General features: G+C 41.5%; 1 protein-coding gene across 9 annotated transcripts in view; it reads left to right on the top strand.

Moving 5' to 3' along the window:
• The window catches only part of LOC136872446 (photoreceptor-specific nuclear receptor), a 310883-nt gene that overhangs the window by 125884 nt on the left and 166143 nt on the right, over window positions 1-18856 (top strand). For all 9 annotated transcript variants that reach the window (XM_067146265.2, XM_067146264.2, XM_067146262.2 and 6 more), the window contains one exon: window positions 5704-5807. In XM_067146265.2, the coding sequence (XP_067002366.1) occupies window positions 5704-5807 (104 nt within the window). The remainder of the gene's footprint in view (window positions 1-5703; window positions 5808-18856) is intronic.

The following is an 18856-nucleotide window of genomic DNA, read 5'->3' as shown; positions in this document are numbered from 1 at the left end:
CTGGCTTTATGAGCCCAAGTTGGTAGGTTCGATCCTGGCTCAGTCCCGTAATATTTGGAGGTGCTCAAATACATCAGCTCTGTGTCGGTAGATTTGGCGCCACGTAAACGAACACCCGTGGGACAAAATTGCGGCACCTTGGCGTCTCCGAAAACCGTAAAAGTAGTTACTGGGACGTAAAAACTAATAACATTATTATTATTATTATTATTATTATTATTATTATTATTATTATTATTATTACATATCTTTTTAAGAAACAATGTTTTAGTACTTTTGTATTAGTTTTAATTTGGAAAAGGCCGAAAAAGAAAAGTCATGTCATAAGTGAGTCAAAGGCCGGGCTGTTTAAAGCGTGTGTTTGGCTTTTTGGTCCTCATGACCTGTTTAACATTTGAGATGCCCTGGTCGGTCGACTGAGCAAGAAGAACTCTGGACTACTTGGTCACCTTAGCAATTTGTGAGTCAATGAAGGGAGTGTTTATAAGTAGCAATGAACATTTCAGCTGGATGATGCGTGTTAGAGACTTCAGAGTCTTGAGATTTTATCGCTCGACTCTAAACGGCTTTCTACCTCTCGTTTCTCTGGAAGAACCCAGAGCCTGTAGAACAACGTTACGAAAAAGTTACTTGAAAGCTGTTCAACTAGCACATAATTCACACTTTATAGAGCATTCGCTTGAGATGAAGACATCTCTGTTGACAGACAGGGGAAGACCAGTGCCCGGTGGCAGTATTAGCGACACACTCCCCTCCCTAAGCAGTACACACGCTCCGTTAGACACGCGCCATAAAATTACACGCGTGCCAGTCGACACTGGACGACAGACATATGGGCACTATCTCTACAATAGAGCCACCCAGAAGATTAAGAGCTACAACAGCTAATTGGCATACTTCTTGTTTACTAATGAAACAGACAACAATGAAATACGGTGGTTGTGAATATCTTTAACCATGCTACAGACCACTATGCGTACTCATTAAATATTTTAACTAATATGACTTGATGGTGCCAGCTCATTGAAGTTGATATGGACCAACTTCAGCCGATAGAATCCCGCCGAATGTAAACTTGTTGATTGACATGTTCGTGGTTTGTAACTTAAGAGTTTGCATAACATGTATCATAAACAGAGCCCGAATTTTTAGGTGCTGATAGGTTAGACTGCAAACTTACTTAAGCCAATAAGAAGTGTACCCTACCGTGTACAACAGTTATGCTATAAGGTTTGCATAGACATTAAGAGTACGGCCAATATAACTCCTAGAATTTATGTTACTCTTGCTACAGTATGGAAGAGCGGGTTGTGCGACACTTCTTATTAACCAAATCAGTTTGCATTCTAACCTATTACCACCTAAAAATCCGAAGTCTAATCATAAATACTACAAATAAAGTCGAATTTCCTATAGAAAATGGGGTCTTCCGACCTACACACACGTGTGTTTCGCATTTTAACATTTTAATAATAATAATAATAATAATAATAATAATAATAATAATAATAATAATAATGTTATTTGTTTTACGTCCCACTAACTACTTTTTAAGGTCTTCGGAGACGCCGAGGTGCCGGAATTTAGTCCCGCAGGAGTTCTTTTACGTGCCAGTAAATCTACCGACACGGGGCTGTCGTATTTGAGCACCTTCAAATACCACCGGACTGAGCCAGGATCGAACCTGCCAAGTTGGGGTTAGAAGGCCAGCGCCTTAACCGTCTGAGCCACTCAGCCCGGCTTTTAACATTTTAAAAGGTCAACGGTAGTGCTAAGTTTCAATTTCGCAATCTTCACTGAAAGAAGCGAATGCTTTAGCAACTTCATAACTCAGATGGACACATAATAATCCAAATAATCCAAACCCCAGCGACATGGGTTTGTATCTAATAATAATAATAATAATAATAATAATAATAATAATAATAATAATAATAATAATAATAATAATAATAACATTAGAAACGAACACCAAAGAGAACTACACCATTGTAGCCGACTACTTCCGAGACCTCCTCAATTGTGATCCTCCAAAGGAAAGACTGAACTTTGAAAAGCCCATGACCAACCCCGATTCACAGCCACCGACAATACAGGAAACAGCAGAGATCATACGATCGCTTAAAAATAATAAAGCTCCTGGAGAGGACGGCATCACTGCCGAGATGTGTAAACTTGGAGATGATCTTGTAAGCAAAATTCATGCAATCCTAGTAGAAATATGGGAAACGGAAATGATTCCACAGGATTGGAAGTGTGCATTAATACACCCATTGCACAAGAAAGGTGACAAGGCAGATCCAAACAACTATAGAGGCATATCTCTACTGCCAATCGCATACAAAATTCTTTCCAAAGCTCTCTTGAACCGGTTAGAAAAACAGACAGATCACCTGATTGGCGAGTACCAAGCGGGTTTCAGGAAAGGTCGATCATGTGCAGAACAAATATGGAACTTGAAGTCGATATTAAGGATTCGCCGAAGTGCCAGCACGATCGTCACCTTTGTGGATTTTAAGAAGGCGTATGACTCTGTGGACAGACAGACAGTATTTGATACTCTAGAAGAACTCATAGTGGACAAGAAGACCAGAGCACTTATCCAACAGACCCTCACAAGTACGACCTCTAAAGTGAAATTCCTTGGAGAAATCTCTGAGCCTTTTGAAATATGTACGGGCGTTCGTCAGGGTGACAGCATCTCCCCTATTCTGTTTAACTTAGTTCTAGACAAAGTTATTAGAGAGTGGGAAAAGGATATCAAGGGTGTGAACATCGGAAATTTGGGAAGCAAGGTCAATGTGAAATGTTTAGCATTTGCTGATGATCTCGCAATCATTACTAAGACCAAGGATGAAACAAGGTATGCCATACAGAGACTACACAATATAGCATCAAAGGCAGGCCTCCAGATATCCTACGAGAAAACCAAGTACATGGAAAATCTATGTCAAAATAGCAAAAGAACTCCGCTGGAGATGGAAAACGGCACAATTTCACAGGTGCCCTCCTTCAAATACCTTGGAGAAATTATACTACCATCAGGATTAGACAGTAGTGCCAATGTAGAAAGAAACACCAGACTACATAAGGCATACAGACTGACGTGGAATTACTACAACAAAAGAGTCATATCGCGTAATGCAAAATTACGACACTACAAGACAGTTGTATTGCCCGAAGCTTTATATGCCTCAGAAACCATATGCTTAGGTGGTCACTCTAAAATTACAGAAATTGAAAAGCAGGAGCGGAAAATTCTCAGGAAAATTTATGGTCCTACGAGAGAAAATGGAATGTGGATTAAGAGGAGAACAGCGGACCTCTACTCCTTCACCGACAGGTTTACTGATGCCGTACGGAAAAGGCGCCTTAATTTCTATGGCCATATCTACAGAATGAACAGCGACAGACTAACTAAAAGATTATTCAAAGTAATCAACTCAAAGAAGGTCAAAATGGTTAGAAGAAACTAAGGCGGACCTCCAAGAAATAAATATCACAGACGACATCATGAAAAATCGTGGAGCTTTTAGAACAAAAGTAGCCAATCATAAATTTAGGGAGAAACCAAAAAAGACAACTGGTAGGAAGTGGTCGACAGGACGCAAGATGCAACACAGTGCATTCATGAAGAGATTTTGGGAGGATAAGAAGGCACAAACCATCAAACCAACTAACAAGTTCAAACGCGCTCTATGAATGGGCATAACGAAGAAAGAATAATATTAATAATAATAATAATAATAATAATAATAATAATAATGAATGGAGTGAAAATGGGATGCAAAAAGTACAGGCATCGCTTTTGACTGATTGGCTTTCGGGAATGACGATGTGCTCCAAGCAGACAATCTTCAAACAGCACTGAAACAGGTGGAAATTCTTCAAGAAATATCTGTTAAAATAGGCTTACGGATCTCCTTTGAAAAGATCGAGTATATCGATTCTGAAAAGACCGACTTCACTCACAGCATTGAGACGGTTTATGGGATTGTCTGGAAGAGCATGAAATTTAAACACCTTGGCGAGATTATTAGTGCGAATTACAATGAAAAGGAAACACTGCGGGAAAGAGCAAGAAAGATGGAATTGGCATTTAAATGAGCCATGATACTTACAAATCCAAATCCATCTCCTACTAGGCTGAACTGGGACACTACTGTGTCAAACCGGCATGCTTTTATGCTTCAGAAACACTGGCAAAAAAGGTTGATATGTCAATTGAGGAAAAGGAAAGGAAGTTTCTCAAAAAGATTTCGGTTCCTAAGAAAGTGTTCGATGGTTTTGTTTTCCACCTGAGGTCAAGCAGAGAATTGTGTGCGAGAGTCGAAAAGATCACCACCTTTACGAAGAAACGAAGATTAACCTTTTTATGGTCACCCGAAGGGAATGAACCCGGAGAGATTGGCGAACAAATTGCTCATTTTAGAGGAAACATGGAAAACTCATCCCCGCTGGCTGAAGGCGGTGCACAAAACATGCGGGTAAATGATATAAGACAAGAGGACATAATGGAGAGGTCCATCTTTAGGAAGAATGTTGTGAGGTTATGGGATGATCCAGAGAAAGAATCTGCTAAATCGCGGAACATTTCGGCGCAATAATGGTTGAAAAGGAAAGTGAGGTTGGAAAACCTTTGGTTATTATGTAAACCAAAACGTGTAAGACTAAGAGAGGTGTAACCGTAGTCCATAGCTGGCTGTGTCGATGAACATAAATAAATAAATAAATAAATAAATAAATAAATAAATAAATAAATAAATAAATAAATAAATAAATAAATAAATAAATAAATAAATAAATAATTGGTTTACGTGCCACTAACTACGTTTACGGTTTTCGGAGACGTCGAATTGCCGGAATTCTATCCCGCATGAATTCTTTCACGTGACGGTAAATCTACTAACACGAGGTTGACGTATTTGATCACTTTCAAATACCACAGGACTAAGCCGGGATCGACCCGCCAACTTGAGCTCAGAAAGCCAGGGCTCTACCGCCTGATCTACGCAGCCCGGCACCGTTGTATCTTAAGATTTTCTCACGTATTCTAGAACAGGGCCTCTCAAACGCCCAAAATCTCACGCGTGCAAACTGAGGCGCAGAGGCCTGTGCACGGTGCATCGGTCCCACTCGGCTCGCCTCGGTCCAGCGCGTCGTCTCGGGGCGACTCGGCTAAGCTCGGCTCAACTCGCCTCAGATTTGGAGCGCTACGGAGCAAGTGAGGAAGAGGGAGACAGGCGGAGCGAGCGAGACAGGCGTGGGTAAAGAGAGAGATAGCGCTATTACTTCAAGTCGAGGAGTGGGAGTCTGCACTCTGGTCAACCAAGCGAAGTCGTCTTTTGCACCGTGCACAACGCAATGCACTAGTGCATGCACCCTGAGAGGACCTGTTCTAGGATATGAAACGTGGCCACCTTGCATAAAATCTTCATATGAATCAATATATCGTGATCATCATGTCCACAGTGGCTGAATGTGAAGTACTGGAGGTCTAAGACGTAGAAATGTGGTCTTTAATTATCACGTAATTTTCTTTTTTCAGATATAAGAGTGCATGTCTTAAAACATCACATGATATTATGTTAAAAATGGCTTTCTCTTTCAGGAAACAGATGGTTCATGTCCAGCAGCCAGCATTACATGTGTTACTTTAGGCCCTATCGACAGTTTCTTAATGAATGTATTGTGTTGGTTCAGGTGCCAAGCGGGGACGGGTCGGTGTATCGTTGACAAGGCGCATCGGAACCAGTGCCAAGCATGCAGGCTCAAGAAATGTCTGCAGATGGGCATGAATAAGGACGGTAAGGAATGTACTGTATAATGCAGTTATATCATGAATTTCTTAATTTTGAACTTTGAATCAACATCGTCTTCATTTCATTTAATCACCAGATGACAACAGTACAATTGATTTGAACGGAATTTATTGGTTGGAATTTGCATTTGAGGCTAATGAGCCCCTTTATGTACACTCGAAATCCTTGGTAACTCGTGGCCAGAAATATTCATTGCAGGCAAGAAATCAGTGCAGCCCTCAGAACAACCCAGTACCTGCTCCCATTGGTCACATCCATCAGACGCGTTAGCACATGCATACATCTGAAGAGTGAGGGGAGGTGGAGAAAACGGAAGTACGAGGATATCTAGCATGAACGAAACACACGCGGAGGGGAAGGTACTTGCTTCCTCGCTTGCCCACACGTCCTACTGGCTCGACAATGAAGACAGAGGGGAATGAAGGGAGAAACCACACGCCTCCTTCAAGGCAACAGCCGTAATGTGTATGTCAACTCATTGAGGGCCAAATTCTCCAGTTTCTTTGTAATTCTTGTGTGCGAGGTCTGGCTGAAATGTTAACAGTCCCGACTACGACTTCATTTTCAAATGGCATCGCGTTCAACCACTGTAAGAAAGAACGACCCATATTTTCGTCAATATAGGCCCTGTTAAATACTACTACTACTACTACTACTACTACTACTACTACTACTAATTAATAATAATAATAATAATAATAATAATAATAATAATAATAATAATAATAATAATAATAATAATAATAATAATAATAATAATAATAATAATTGTTATCCCCAAAACAAAAGTAAAAATAACCTGGCATTAAATAATTACGATTATCAGAGATGCAAGTGCGTTTGGAAAACCGTTCTTATGAAGTTATTGTCAGCGCTGATCAAACAATTAAATGTCATATATTGGGGTGGGATTACATCGTGCACACTTGATCGCATTTAAATTAAAATTAATTATTTGTTTTCCTTGATTAGGACAAGCTAGTTTAGCTAGAATGTCTAACCATAGAAACATCTTAATCAGTTCCCGAAAATATGAAGTTGGGAGTGGCCTCAGAGTGCAAGCCACACCGCCTGGAAGACGAACACAAGTGACTTTGTCTTGGTTACTTCTTCATCCTCAGGGTTGACTAAAATCTTCGCCCAAACGTTACCTGTTTCCTTTTCCACCTGGAATTCTTGTGATCGCGGTTGTACCATCTACATTGAAAACAGTAGACAAAACAATTATTACAGAAAAAGGAGAGAATTAAACTAAAATTGTAAGTTTGAAAACTAAGAACTAAGAACAATTATAAACGGAAGTGCCGGTTGGTGGTATCTCTTCCGTGACTATCCCTTCCGATATTCCCATACCCCCACAAGGCCACTGTTCAGCATAGCAGGTGAGGCCGCCTGGGCGAGGTCCCGGTCCTCCTTCCCTAGTTGTATCCCCCGACCCCAAGTCTCACGCTCCACGTTATTTACATAAATATCCTGTATTTACCTGTAATATAGAAATGTTAATGTTTTTATAATATAATGAAATGAAAAATCTATAGCCTGTTTCCTGTCATTCGACCAGGTCAGGAATGGAGTGAATGAAGCCGCCAAGCGAGGAGGATAGGAATTGTGCCGGCTGTCGAAGCCTGTCTTATTCCTCTGAGGCAATAATTAATGACTGACAGATGAAATGACATGATATTGGAGGGTGTTGCTGGAATGAAAGATGACAGGGAAAACCGGACTACCCGGAGAAAACCTGTCTCACTTTCACATTGTCCAGCACAAATCTCACATGGAGTGACCGGGATTTGAACCACGGAACCCAGCGGTGAGGGGCTGACGCGCTGCCGCCAGAGCCACGGAGGCTTTTTTGTAATATAATATTGTATTATAATTAATGGCCGGGGTTCCATGGGCTACAAGTCGCAGATACCGGTCATCTACCGCAGTTAGTACGGGTCAAGTCATGAACACTACATGTGTTTTGAAAACGAATCCAGGTCCGCACTACATCAATCTGGCTCACTGTTATTCACCTCGCAATGTCTCTTGTTAACAGTCCTTGTTGACATCAAACGTTGATATCCATCGCCTTGCCATCGTAGAACGCCCACACACCGATTACAAAAGGCCTACACTGTTTTCTGAACGAATATACTAGCATGCACAGAAATGGTGTCCCGATATGAACAAATCATAGCATCCCCCACCTCCTCACTTAACGCATTGCTGCAGGTAGACAGCCCGCTACAAGACTGTCGTGATTGAAATGGGCACAGTGGTGGATGTATAGCAATAGACACACACACTGTGCCTTCAGCACTATCCGTTCACTTTCTTCCCCTCCTTTTCGGCTTTTCGGTACTGGAGTGGCCTTCAGCACTACCCCTTCACTCCCTCACCTCATTTTTAGTACTGGAGTGGGGCAGTGTTGATGGTTCATGTCGGGACACCATTTATTTGCATACGTGTACACATGTAACTGCTTAACCGACATTCAACGAAATGGGTATGTTTGCGATAGATGTGTTTATGTGCTTAGAGAGTTCAAAAGAGGTGGTGTTCCGCATCATGTCAACGTACATCGAGATGAATGTGTTTATGGCATACACAAATGACACATACCTTTTCTTGATGTGCGTAATATGCTCTGTATGTAAATAAGCATAAAGTTGGTCCACATCTCGAGGTGGTGCAGCTCTTTTTAGACGCACCTCTAATGTAGGTGAGCTGCATGTTCCATTTCAACCACATTTCAGCCCTCCTCCCATTTTTAAATCTCTGCCAGTACCGGGAATCGAACCTGGGCCTCCAAGGACGGCAGCAAATAACATTAACCGTTATGCTACGGAGGCGGACTGCTCTTATGTAATGATTTGTTATTATAGCCTATGCAATACATATTCACAATTTTATTTTGTAATATGTTCTAGTAGAATGTCTCATTTGGGTGACTTTAGGCTATTAAAGCTCTAGATATATTTAGAAGAAATCGCTTAGATTATGGATGAACTCACGATAAGAGTGTCATTCTCGAAATCCATCCCTTAATAGGTAAAATGAAGCATCGATACATAATGTATTCAGTTGGTATAAGGATGTCATACCATTCATCAGCAAAAAAGCAAAGTCACCTCCGTACAGGCCATGAAGGCCCTTGGAGGAGTGGAAGGTAAAGGCTTCCACCATTGTTAACCTCGGCACGTGATGGGGTAGAGGGGTTAGCTCTACGCCCGGCCGCCCTTGCCCCCAGGAATTAACCTGGCACTCATTTTTGGTGTAGGCTGAGTGGACCTCAGGGCCATATGCACCTCCGGAAGTGGAAATCTCGTTTCTTAAATTTTACGACTTCCTGACGGGGATTCGAACCCACGTCCTTCCGGGCGAACCAAGCACGCCTTTACAGCCTCGGTCAGGCAGCCCCTGCATGCATCAGAGCCGAGGTAAATTATTATTATTATTATTATTATTATTATTATTATTATTATTATTATTATTATTATTATTATTATTATTATTATTATTATTATTATTATTATTAATGAGAAAGGAAGACAGTATTTTTTGGTTTTACGTGGAATTGAAGGCACAGGAATGTGTCACTTTTAATTCCAACATTCTTGACATTATTGATTTATTCTGCGTACAACCGGGGCTGACTGGCAGCAATGCCAGTCGGACTACTACTACTACTACTACTACTACTACTACTACTACTACTACTTAAAAGTAAGCCTGTTGTCCGCCTCTGTGGTGTAGTGGTTAGTGTAATTAGCTGCCACCCCCCGGAGGCCCGGGTTCAATTCCCGGCTCTGCCACGAAATTTGAAAAGTGGTACGACGGCTTGAACGGGGTCCACTCAACCTCGGGAGGTCAACTGAGTAGAGGTGGGTTCGATTCCCACCTCAGCCATCCTGAAAGTGGTTTCCCGTGGTTTCCTACTTCTCCTCCAGGCAAATGCTGGGATTAAGGTTAGGTTATGAGTAAGTTCCCACCTTCCAATACTTGGGAGAGGTACTGGTCATCCTCCCCAGTACCTCGCCCAGGTGGCCTCACCTGCTATGCTGAACAGGGGCCTTGGTGGGGGATGGGATGATTTGAAGGGATAGACAAGGAAGAGGGAAGGAAGCGGCGATGGCATTTAGGTACCATCCCGGCATTTGGCTGGAGGAGAAGTGGGAAACCACGGAAAACCACTTCCAGGATGGTTGAGGTGGGAATCGAACCCACCTCTACTCAGTTGACCTCCCGAGGCTGAGTGGACCTCGTTCCGGCTCTCGTACCACGTTTCAAATTTCGCGGCAAAGCCGGGAATCCAACCCGGGCCTCCGTGGGGTGGCAGCTAATCACACTAACCACTACACCACAGAGGCGGACATTATTATTATTATTATTATTATAATTATTATTATTATTATTATTATTATTATTATTAGATAGGCTGTATATCTATTATAATCTGCTTTACGTCGCACCAACACAGATAGATCTCTTGGCGAGGATGGGATAGGAAAGGGCTGGGAGTGGGAAGGAAGCGACCGTTGCCTTAATTAAGGTACAACCCCAGCATTTACCTAGCGTGAGGAAAACAACGGAAAACCATCTTGAGGGCTGCCGAGAGTGGGGGTTCGAATCCACTCTCTCCCGAATGCAAGCTGATAGCTGCGTGACGCAAACCGCACAGCCACTACCTCGGTCCCATTGTAAAAACCGAACTGTTCTCAGCACACACTGCAAATGCATACAATTTGCGAACCTCTAATTTGTCTCTAAACGCGACGTTTTTTATTTTAAATTCAGGGGATATTCATGGAGAAAATCTTCCTCTTTTGACTGTACTTCAGTTTCATTTCGTACACGATCCATATTTAATTTACTCCGCTGTCAATGGGTCGTTGTGGCCCAATTCCCTTACCACCATGCACAGCCTCCTGCTAGCACTGCTTGGCGATAAAGCGGGAGAGTTTGATCGTCATGACAACGGCTCGGGTCGGGTCGTGTCGTGCTCAGGAGAAGAGACGAGAAGAGAGAAGACGGACGGCTTTGTCACGTCGCGAGTTCGCGGTGCCCTCGGCGAAATCTCCTGTCCCTGTGTTTCGTGCAGCTTGGCAGAGAAACATAGCACAGAATGTCATCGTTCATCTTTTGCTAACACTCTGAACATTTAGCAGTGTAAACTCTGCTTTTCGCTACGTTGTTAGGCTACGTCCGTAGCGTACGACTTAATTAAATATAAATAATAAAAATAATAATAATAATAATAATAATAATTACAAAAATTGAAACGCAGGAGCGGAAAATTCTCAGGAAAACTTATGGTCCTACGAGAGAAAATGGAATGTGGATTAAGAGGAGAACAGCGGACCTTTACTCCTTCACCGACAGGTTTACTGATGCCGTACGGAAAAGACGCCTTAATTTCTATGACCATATCTACAGAATGAACAGTGACAGACTAACTAAAAGATTATTCAAAGTAATCAACTTAAAGAAGGTCAAAATGGTTAGAAGAAACTAAGGCGGACCTCCAAGAAATAAATATCACAGACGACATCATGCAAAATCGTGGAGCTTTTAGAACAAAAGTAGCCAATCATAAATTAAGGGAGAAACCCAGAAAGACAACTGGTAGTAAGTGGTCGACAGAACGCAAGATCAACACAGTGCATTCATGAAAAGATTTTGGGAGGATAAGAAGGCACAAACCATCAAACCAACTAACAAGTTCAAACGCGCTCTATGAATGGTCATAACGAAGAAAGAAAGAAAGAAAGAAAGAAAGAAAGAAAGAAAGAAAGAAAGAAAGAAGAAGAGTAATAAAGTGCGTTGAGCCGTCTGAGGACGACGGTGCTTGTGCTTTAACTGTCTTGTTGTCGATGTTTGCCACTTCTGGTGTTCTTGGAAGTTAGGAAGGGTCTGGTTTGTAATAGTTGAACGGGAGTTACTTCTGTTAATTATTGGGGCTTGATTAAGTTCTCCGAGATACTTCTGCATCTGCTGGATCACAGGGATCGAGTGGCTTGACCCTTTCTGGCTGCTTTGAAGATCTTATAGGACAGACTGTGGGAGTCCATTCTGTACTGGTGACCGTAGAAAGCCAACCGTCGTCTTCTGCTGACATCTGTGAGGGGTTCTTGGTATTGGTAGACTTCACGGTTTGGTTTGTACCATCGCCCTCCATTTGAAAGGGTGCTTGGTCCTATTATTATTATTATTATTATTATTATTATTATTATTATTAGCTATTGGTTTAACGTAGCACTGACATACTAAAGGGTGTGAATGAGGTAGAGGTAGGACTGGAAGGAAGCTGCTGTAGTCTTAATTCAGGTACAGCCCCAGCATTTGCCTGGTGTGAAAATGGGAAACCACGGAAAACCATTTTCAGGGCTGCCGATAGTGGGATTCGAACCTACCATCTCCCGGATGCAAGCTCACAGCCGCGCGCCTCTACGCGCACGGCCAACTCGCCCGGTGTGTTTAACCACTTAAAACAAGCCATCATTACAAGACGACGATTTTAAAACGGATCATGTTCACATGTCATACTTTGGAGGCATTCAATGGTATGTTGTAGGAATAATTTTGAAACGTGTGAGCAATCAATATTCCAGTCCTCCGGGGTCCAATTTGCATAGCCACGCGCCAAGGAGAGATGTTGCGCCCGGTGTCTTGGTGTTAACATGAGCAGTCTGGTAGGTCTTGACCCAAGTGCAATAGCCCCATATAACTTGAAAACAATATTCTTTAACCTATGGGTAAATGATGCAAGTATCAAGCTCGGATTATTATTATTATTATTATTATTATTATTATTATTATTATTATTATTATTATTATTATTATTATTATTACTTGTGAGGTATGGCTATTATTATTATTTTACCGATCGTATTATTTGTGAGGTTATGTCATGAAGCATATTCTGTACATATATTAACATGAGTTTATTTAATGTAAGAACACATAATTTATAGTATATAATTTATTATTACCTGTAGGCCTATATATGATGTATTATCTACTACAATATTGTGCAACAAACAGTAATGTCTAGAATAACGTATCTTTGGCAATAGATAGTTGTAGAAAGTTCTTTACATTATAACTAGGCTATTGAGCACTCTAGAATTTACGAGAAGATATTGTACCCTATAGGGCATAAACAACACTGCATAATCGATCTTACCTTCTTACCTGTTATCTGATGAATGCGCCAGCTCAACTGCAGTCGGCAGGAAAAGGTCGTTTACAGGGTTCTTGTGAACGAGAGTAGGGAGATTTAAAAAAAAAATGTTCTATACGTATGCTTACGAAATGAGGAACACAAACGCATTTACTAACATTTTGAGCCAAATTTGTGTATTCTTAAACCAACATTTTCTTTTCTTTTATATTACAATTGATTGCACTAATAGTGCTAAAATGGATGCCCCAAAGGCTCACATCATAAATCCAAAGATAAACATCGAAAAATATAAAATAGCTGGTCGATGTCGTGCGGGAGACGATAAGTGAACCAAAGAAACAAATGTGTCCTTACACGGAACAGCATCGCTGTACCTACAAATAGAGTATATGATGCCAGGGTGAGAAATTGTTCTGCAGAAATAAAGCCACAAAAAGGTCCCCATACATAATTTTGGGAAATACACACAACAAAATAGTAAGTTTGAACCTACAACTACAGGCATATCTATTCCGTCTCGCATGAAATAATATTTTATGGATGTGAACCAAGGTCCATTAAACAAACGTTATATTTACAAAATGTACTGATTAAGCTAGTTTCCTTAGTGCCCGGTTCCTACCTATCTCAATTAACAAAAAAATAAAGAAAGAAAGAAAGAAAGAAAGAAAGAAAGAAAGAAAGAAAAAGAAAGAAAGAATGAATGAATGAAACTGCCGCGGCGGCGTGTCTCGGCTGCGAGAGAGAGAATTCCACACACCAGCAGTCCTTTTAAAGATGGCGTCGAGCCTCCCTGCCGTGCAGGCTGGGGAATGGCCTCCAGGACTCGACCGTGAAAACACCCTCACAACAAAAAAAGAAGATAAAAAACATAGCCTAGTTTCCAAGCATGCAGAGACCTTTGCCCCTGCTCCTACCCTCTTCTACACATGACAAAAAATGGCCATATAAATGAGTGAGGAATCATCTACTTTTTTCTAACTGTCCAACACCCATGGCAGACCGCCCTGGGTCTCAATTATAACATATGAAGTATAACATTCCGTCATTCACATCAACCTCGCCGTTAACCCATGCGACGAGTTCCAGCTACCCTCAAGTCTAGGGTTCAGTCCCTTACTTGGCAGAGTATGAGAGGTCGCAAATATACGTGACATAGCCTACGGTGTAGTTTCATTACACTCACAGTCAATCAAACTCAATACAAACACGAAGTAAACAATTAAATCCCGGCCGCATACGTGCTCTACAGTTATGCAGACAGATTCCCTTCCCAATATAATGAAATGGTATACTATCATTAATAACCCATCATTACAAGGAGATATCGTCTGATGCCAGGCACTAAGAAACATTGATCTAAGCTCGTAATTAAGCTTCCCTGCGACTATGTGTACAGCTACACTATCACCTAAACTACCTTAATCCTTGCTTTCTATAAAAATAAAAAAATGTATATGCCTTACCCTAAAATATATAAAGAAAATACCTCAATAAATGGCCTAATGGGCCGTAATCATATTCCCTACTATATTTACAAATTAATCACCGTATTTCTGCATAACAACCCCCCGACCCTACACATATATATTAATTATAGTTCACTTATCTATCATCTTGGAGACCTCTTCCTCACCGTCCGGGTTGACTGCGAATGTTTAAGCAGTCATGGCGGCAGCGTGGTCCCAGATCGATCCCTTAGGTCCAGTCTTCCAGTGTACCATGTTCATGATGTCTTCTTCCGCCTGGGTGGCCCGTTGGTCGCCTTCTTGGGTCGTGGACGGCAGTTCGTAACACCAGTCTCCTGCACACCTCACCGCTCTTCACTAAAATGAAATACTCAGTTTATTCACAGCACACCACCTCCCGATCTATTTATTCCCTTTGACATGGGAATCAGTCCAGGATATCTGGAATCTCGAAACTGACTTTACTATTCCTGCTTCACTAATCTAGTCTTCTACATCTGACCGGAATAAAACCAACTATCCTAGCTCATTGTTATTGGTATTTTTTCGCCCGTCGCCACTCCTCTCTCATCGCCTCATAATGAAAGTCTACACAGGTAGCACTCTTTGCGTCACATACTTAAACACTAATTGTCATTTACTTAAGTTGCTACCGGGAATTTTACAAATCTCGAAGCTACTGAATCAAATTATCGCCACAACACTTATTAGTCACAATCTTTGTCTTAAACAAAGGTTTCTGGCGCGAATATCAGCAGAGACGCGACGCGCACGGACAGCGATCTTATCATGGACTGAACACCTCCTTCCACCTTTCTCTGCTTTTATAGAATCCAGGAACCCACGCGACGCGCTGGGAAGTCCCGGGAAACAACTTGAGATTGGCATGTGGCTTCGAAATATTTTCTCACGGCAGTCGGCCTCCCACGTAGTTATTTATTCGATTGTATATTAATAGACTTTGATGTACCTACGGCTTCGTAAAATTCTGGCACTGATTTCCATCCTTTTACTTTCCTGGGAAACCTTCAAATATAGGAATTACGACTCAATTTCCGTAATGTGGTGAGCCTGTCTGTTCCCGCTGAAAATCTCTGTTAAGATGGCAGGTGTCTCCCCTAGACAAAATCCCATCTCTCTTTCTTTCTTCCTCACATATTCTTTCTTCGTCACACATGACCACGCCTTGCCTCGGGAATCCCCTTCAGTTCCCGCGCTTGGTATGGCATCACGCCTTTGCAGTTAGCGTCCTGCTGCGCATTATTTTATCAGCGTTAAATATCCATTCTTATAATTAACAGAATGGTACAATATGTTGTGTCATATCTTTCTAGAAGTCTGACCAGGCAACATGTATAAGGAGGGGTGGAGTTGGTTAGTTGAAGTTGTTTTTGTGAGCTCGTGGAGTTATTCTGACGACATGTTACTGTAACAGTCAAATGTTTTTCAAGATAGCAGTCGCATTCTTTTATTCTCCGTAGTAGTGTTTTTGTTTATGATGGCAGCTGATTAGGTTATGTGTGCATAATTTGAAAATAAGTTGTAAATAAATAAGTGTACTCAACTGACAGCATTTTGAGTGCGTCTTTTGTGAATACATCAGTCTCGCTTTTTTTTTTTCAAGTTGCTTTACGTCGCACCGACACAGTTAGGTCTTATGGCGACGATGGGACAGGAAAGGGCTAGAAGTGGGAAGGAAGCGTCCATGGCCTTATTTAAGGTACAGCCCCAGCATTTTCCTGGTGTGAAAATGGGGAACCACGGAAAACCATCTTCAGGGCTGCCTACAGTGGGGGCTCGAACCCACTATCTCCCGAATACTGGACACTGGCCGCACTTAAGCGACTGCAGCTATCGAGCTCGGTACATCAGTCTTCTGCTCCCATACCCCACTGACGATAAAGATCACAACACTACTCTGTTCGATTTGCGTCTGGTACCTACTCAATTGAAAGTGGATGTGATTTGAGTCAGTGTGGCTTGTCTGTAACCACGGACAAGTCCAGCCTGGACGCCGCCTTAAGCATCCATGGTCGGCCAATACACTGTTCATTGTGGGTGGCAATGCCTTCCATGAGGTATTCTCGATACAAACGCGACACCATCTGTCAAGGAATGTTAAATATCTGCACAACTTTGACAACGGAATGTTCCATTCATCTGAACCAAACTAACATCCCCGTTCGAAAGCCGATAATTCACGTCGTCTTCCTACGACCAACACAGACGGTGTTTACATTTACTCTCGAGATATCAAATCACACCTGATACAGGTCTGAGGACTTCCAAGACGTTACGGTACGATGGCACCACGGACTATTACTTTTAAATACTGCTATCCCATGACTTTTGGAATGTCAGCCTACTATTGTTATTATTATTATTATTATTAATATATTGTAAGTTTGTAATTTTAAGTGATGGCTGATATCCGGAACATAAGCTGCGATATTTTACGCGGAAGTGGAATTGGGGTGTGAATTTCCATTTAACGAATTCGACTTGCATCGGCTAAGATTCGAACTGTAACCACTTTGATGAGAAGCCAGTGACAGAGCTGCTCTGCTATCATACCCCTCGAATAATAATAATAATAATAATAATAATAATAATAATAATAATAATAATAATAATAATAATAATAATTGCACATGGTAGCTGAGACCATGCGATTGGCTTTGTTTCGGTTGCCTGCGTGTCTGTTCCTCTTTTTCTCTACAAAATGACTAAGAATCAGAATTTAATTAGGTAGCAACGCATTACTTAACTTCGTCAGGTAAACACCGAATTTGTCACCAGATATCTTTTACATTCCCACATCACAAGACAGCGCCAAATCGACTCTTTTCCACCATCCAATAGTTCATCCATCCTGCCCCTAATGGAGATGATTGGCTTGCTGCTTTCGACTCTGCAGTTACGTAGGTTGAGTCATAAGTCATGAAACATTTTTTTTTTTTCTCGCGAACAGGAGGCAACACGGAAAATCTAAGATCTGCATTTGGAAACGTACGGTATGTACTTGCGTATGATGCCACTAGATGGTGTATGTAAACAACAGTGTGGATCTAAGCATGCCCCCAAGTTCAGTGTGTGAGTGAGAGCGTCACAAAATGGAAGTCAACAAGCACGGGCAACGATCGTATACTAAAATAGTAGTTCTCCGCGGCAGAAATGCACGCCAATGCCATGCAGAGCTGCGGGAAGCATTAGGTGCGCATGCCATGCCCTATAGAACAGTGGCGAGGTGGATGGAGACGTGAGGACATCGTAACAGCATTTCGGGGAGAGGTGTCACACGTTAGCGATACACATACAGGGAATGGTATTCAGCGCCTGCCCCACCGCTGGCAATGCACAGTGGAAACCTTGGGTGATTATTTCGAAGGTCTGTAACCAGTGGAGACCTATTCTTTGTACGTAGTCTTGTGTATTTGCTGTCTATATCATAATAAAACAATGTTTGCCAATGGCCTGTGTTCTGTCACTTTCCTAAGAGAATCTTCTGACGTCAGAATTTATCTTCAGGCACTATGCATAAGTACATACCCTATATTTCCAAATTCATATCTCAGATTTTCCATGTTGTCTCCTGTTCTCGAGAAAAAAATTGTTTCATGACTTATGACTCGACCCTCCTATGTAACAATATTTTCTTGTGGGCTGCTGCGAATTTCACGCAAACCTGCCCTCTTCTACTGCATATATCTACATTCCCACAAATTAGTCAAAACCAGATAGTTTAAAAGGAGAACAAAGCTGAGAAAAAAGAGGGCACACATAAAGTAATTCATATTTGCAATTCTATCCAAAAATAAAATCTGACTAAACTGAAGTTTCTTATAGTATCATACAATTAATTTTATTTCTGTGAGAATCTGATTTTATAACGGACTTTGGACCTGCCTTGCAAATTACTTTTATAATCTTATGATGTGGAGGAATTAAATAGTGACAATTAAAGAGGCTAAACGCTAATCTCATTCTTTACCTTTATTCGATACTGTGATTGCTTTCATACATCGCATGCTTTCCCCTCCGCTAGATTATTTCCTTTTCATGTTGGAAATTGTTGATTACCTTGAGGACTGTAGAACTGGTGAAGCTACAATAAGAGTACGACAACAAAACACCATCCACTCATGGAAGTCAGAACGCCGTAATGGATTAGGAAATTCGTATGAGAAAAAAAGCGCAAACTATTGAAAATCGCATTTCTGTCAAGGGATCAACTTTGACAAACTTCCTTTTCCAACGCCAAATTGTCATATTTGAGTAGGGTCAATGGAGCATCCAGTCTCTGTTTCTGTCTTGGCTGCAGATTTAACATCGTATGACCTCGTCGCAAAGCGCTGATCCTCTCGAAAAATCCCAAACAAATTTGCTGAGTCTCG

This window comes from Anabrus simplex, chromosome 4 (assembly GCF_040414725.1).
Source record: "Anabrus simplex isolate iqAnaSimp1 chromosome 4, ASM4041472v1, whole genome shotgun sequence".
Taxonomy (NCBI): Eukaryota; Metazoa; Arthropoda; class Insecta; order Orthoptera; family Tettigoniidae; genus Anabrus; species Anabrus simplex.
The sequence above is the reverse complement of the archived record's forward strand: the minus strand, read 5'-3'. Positions and strand labels throughout refer to the sequence as shown.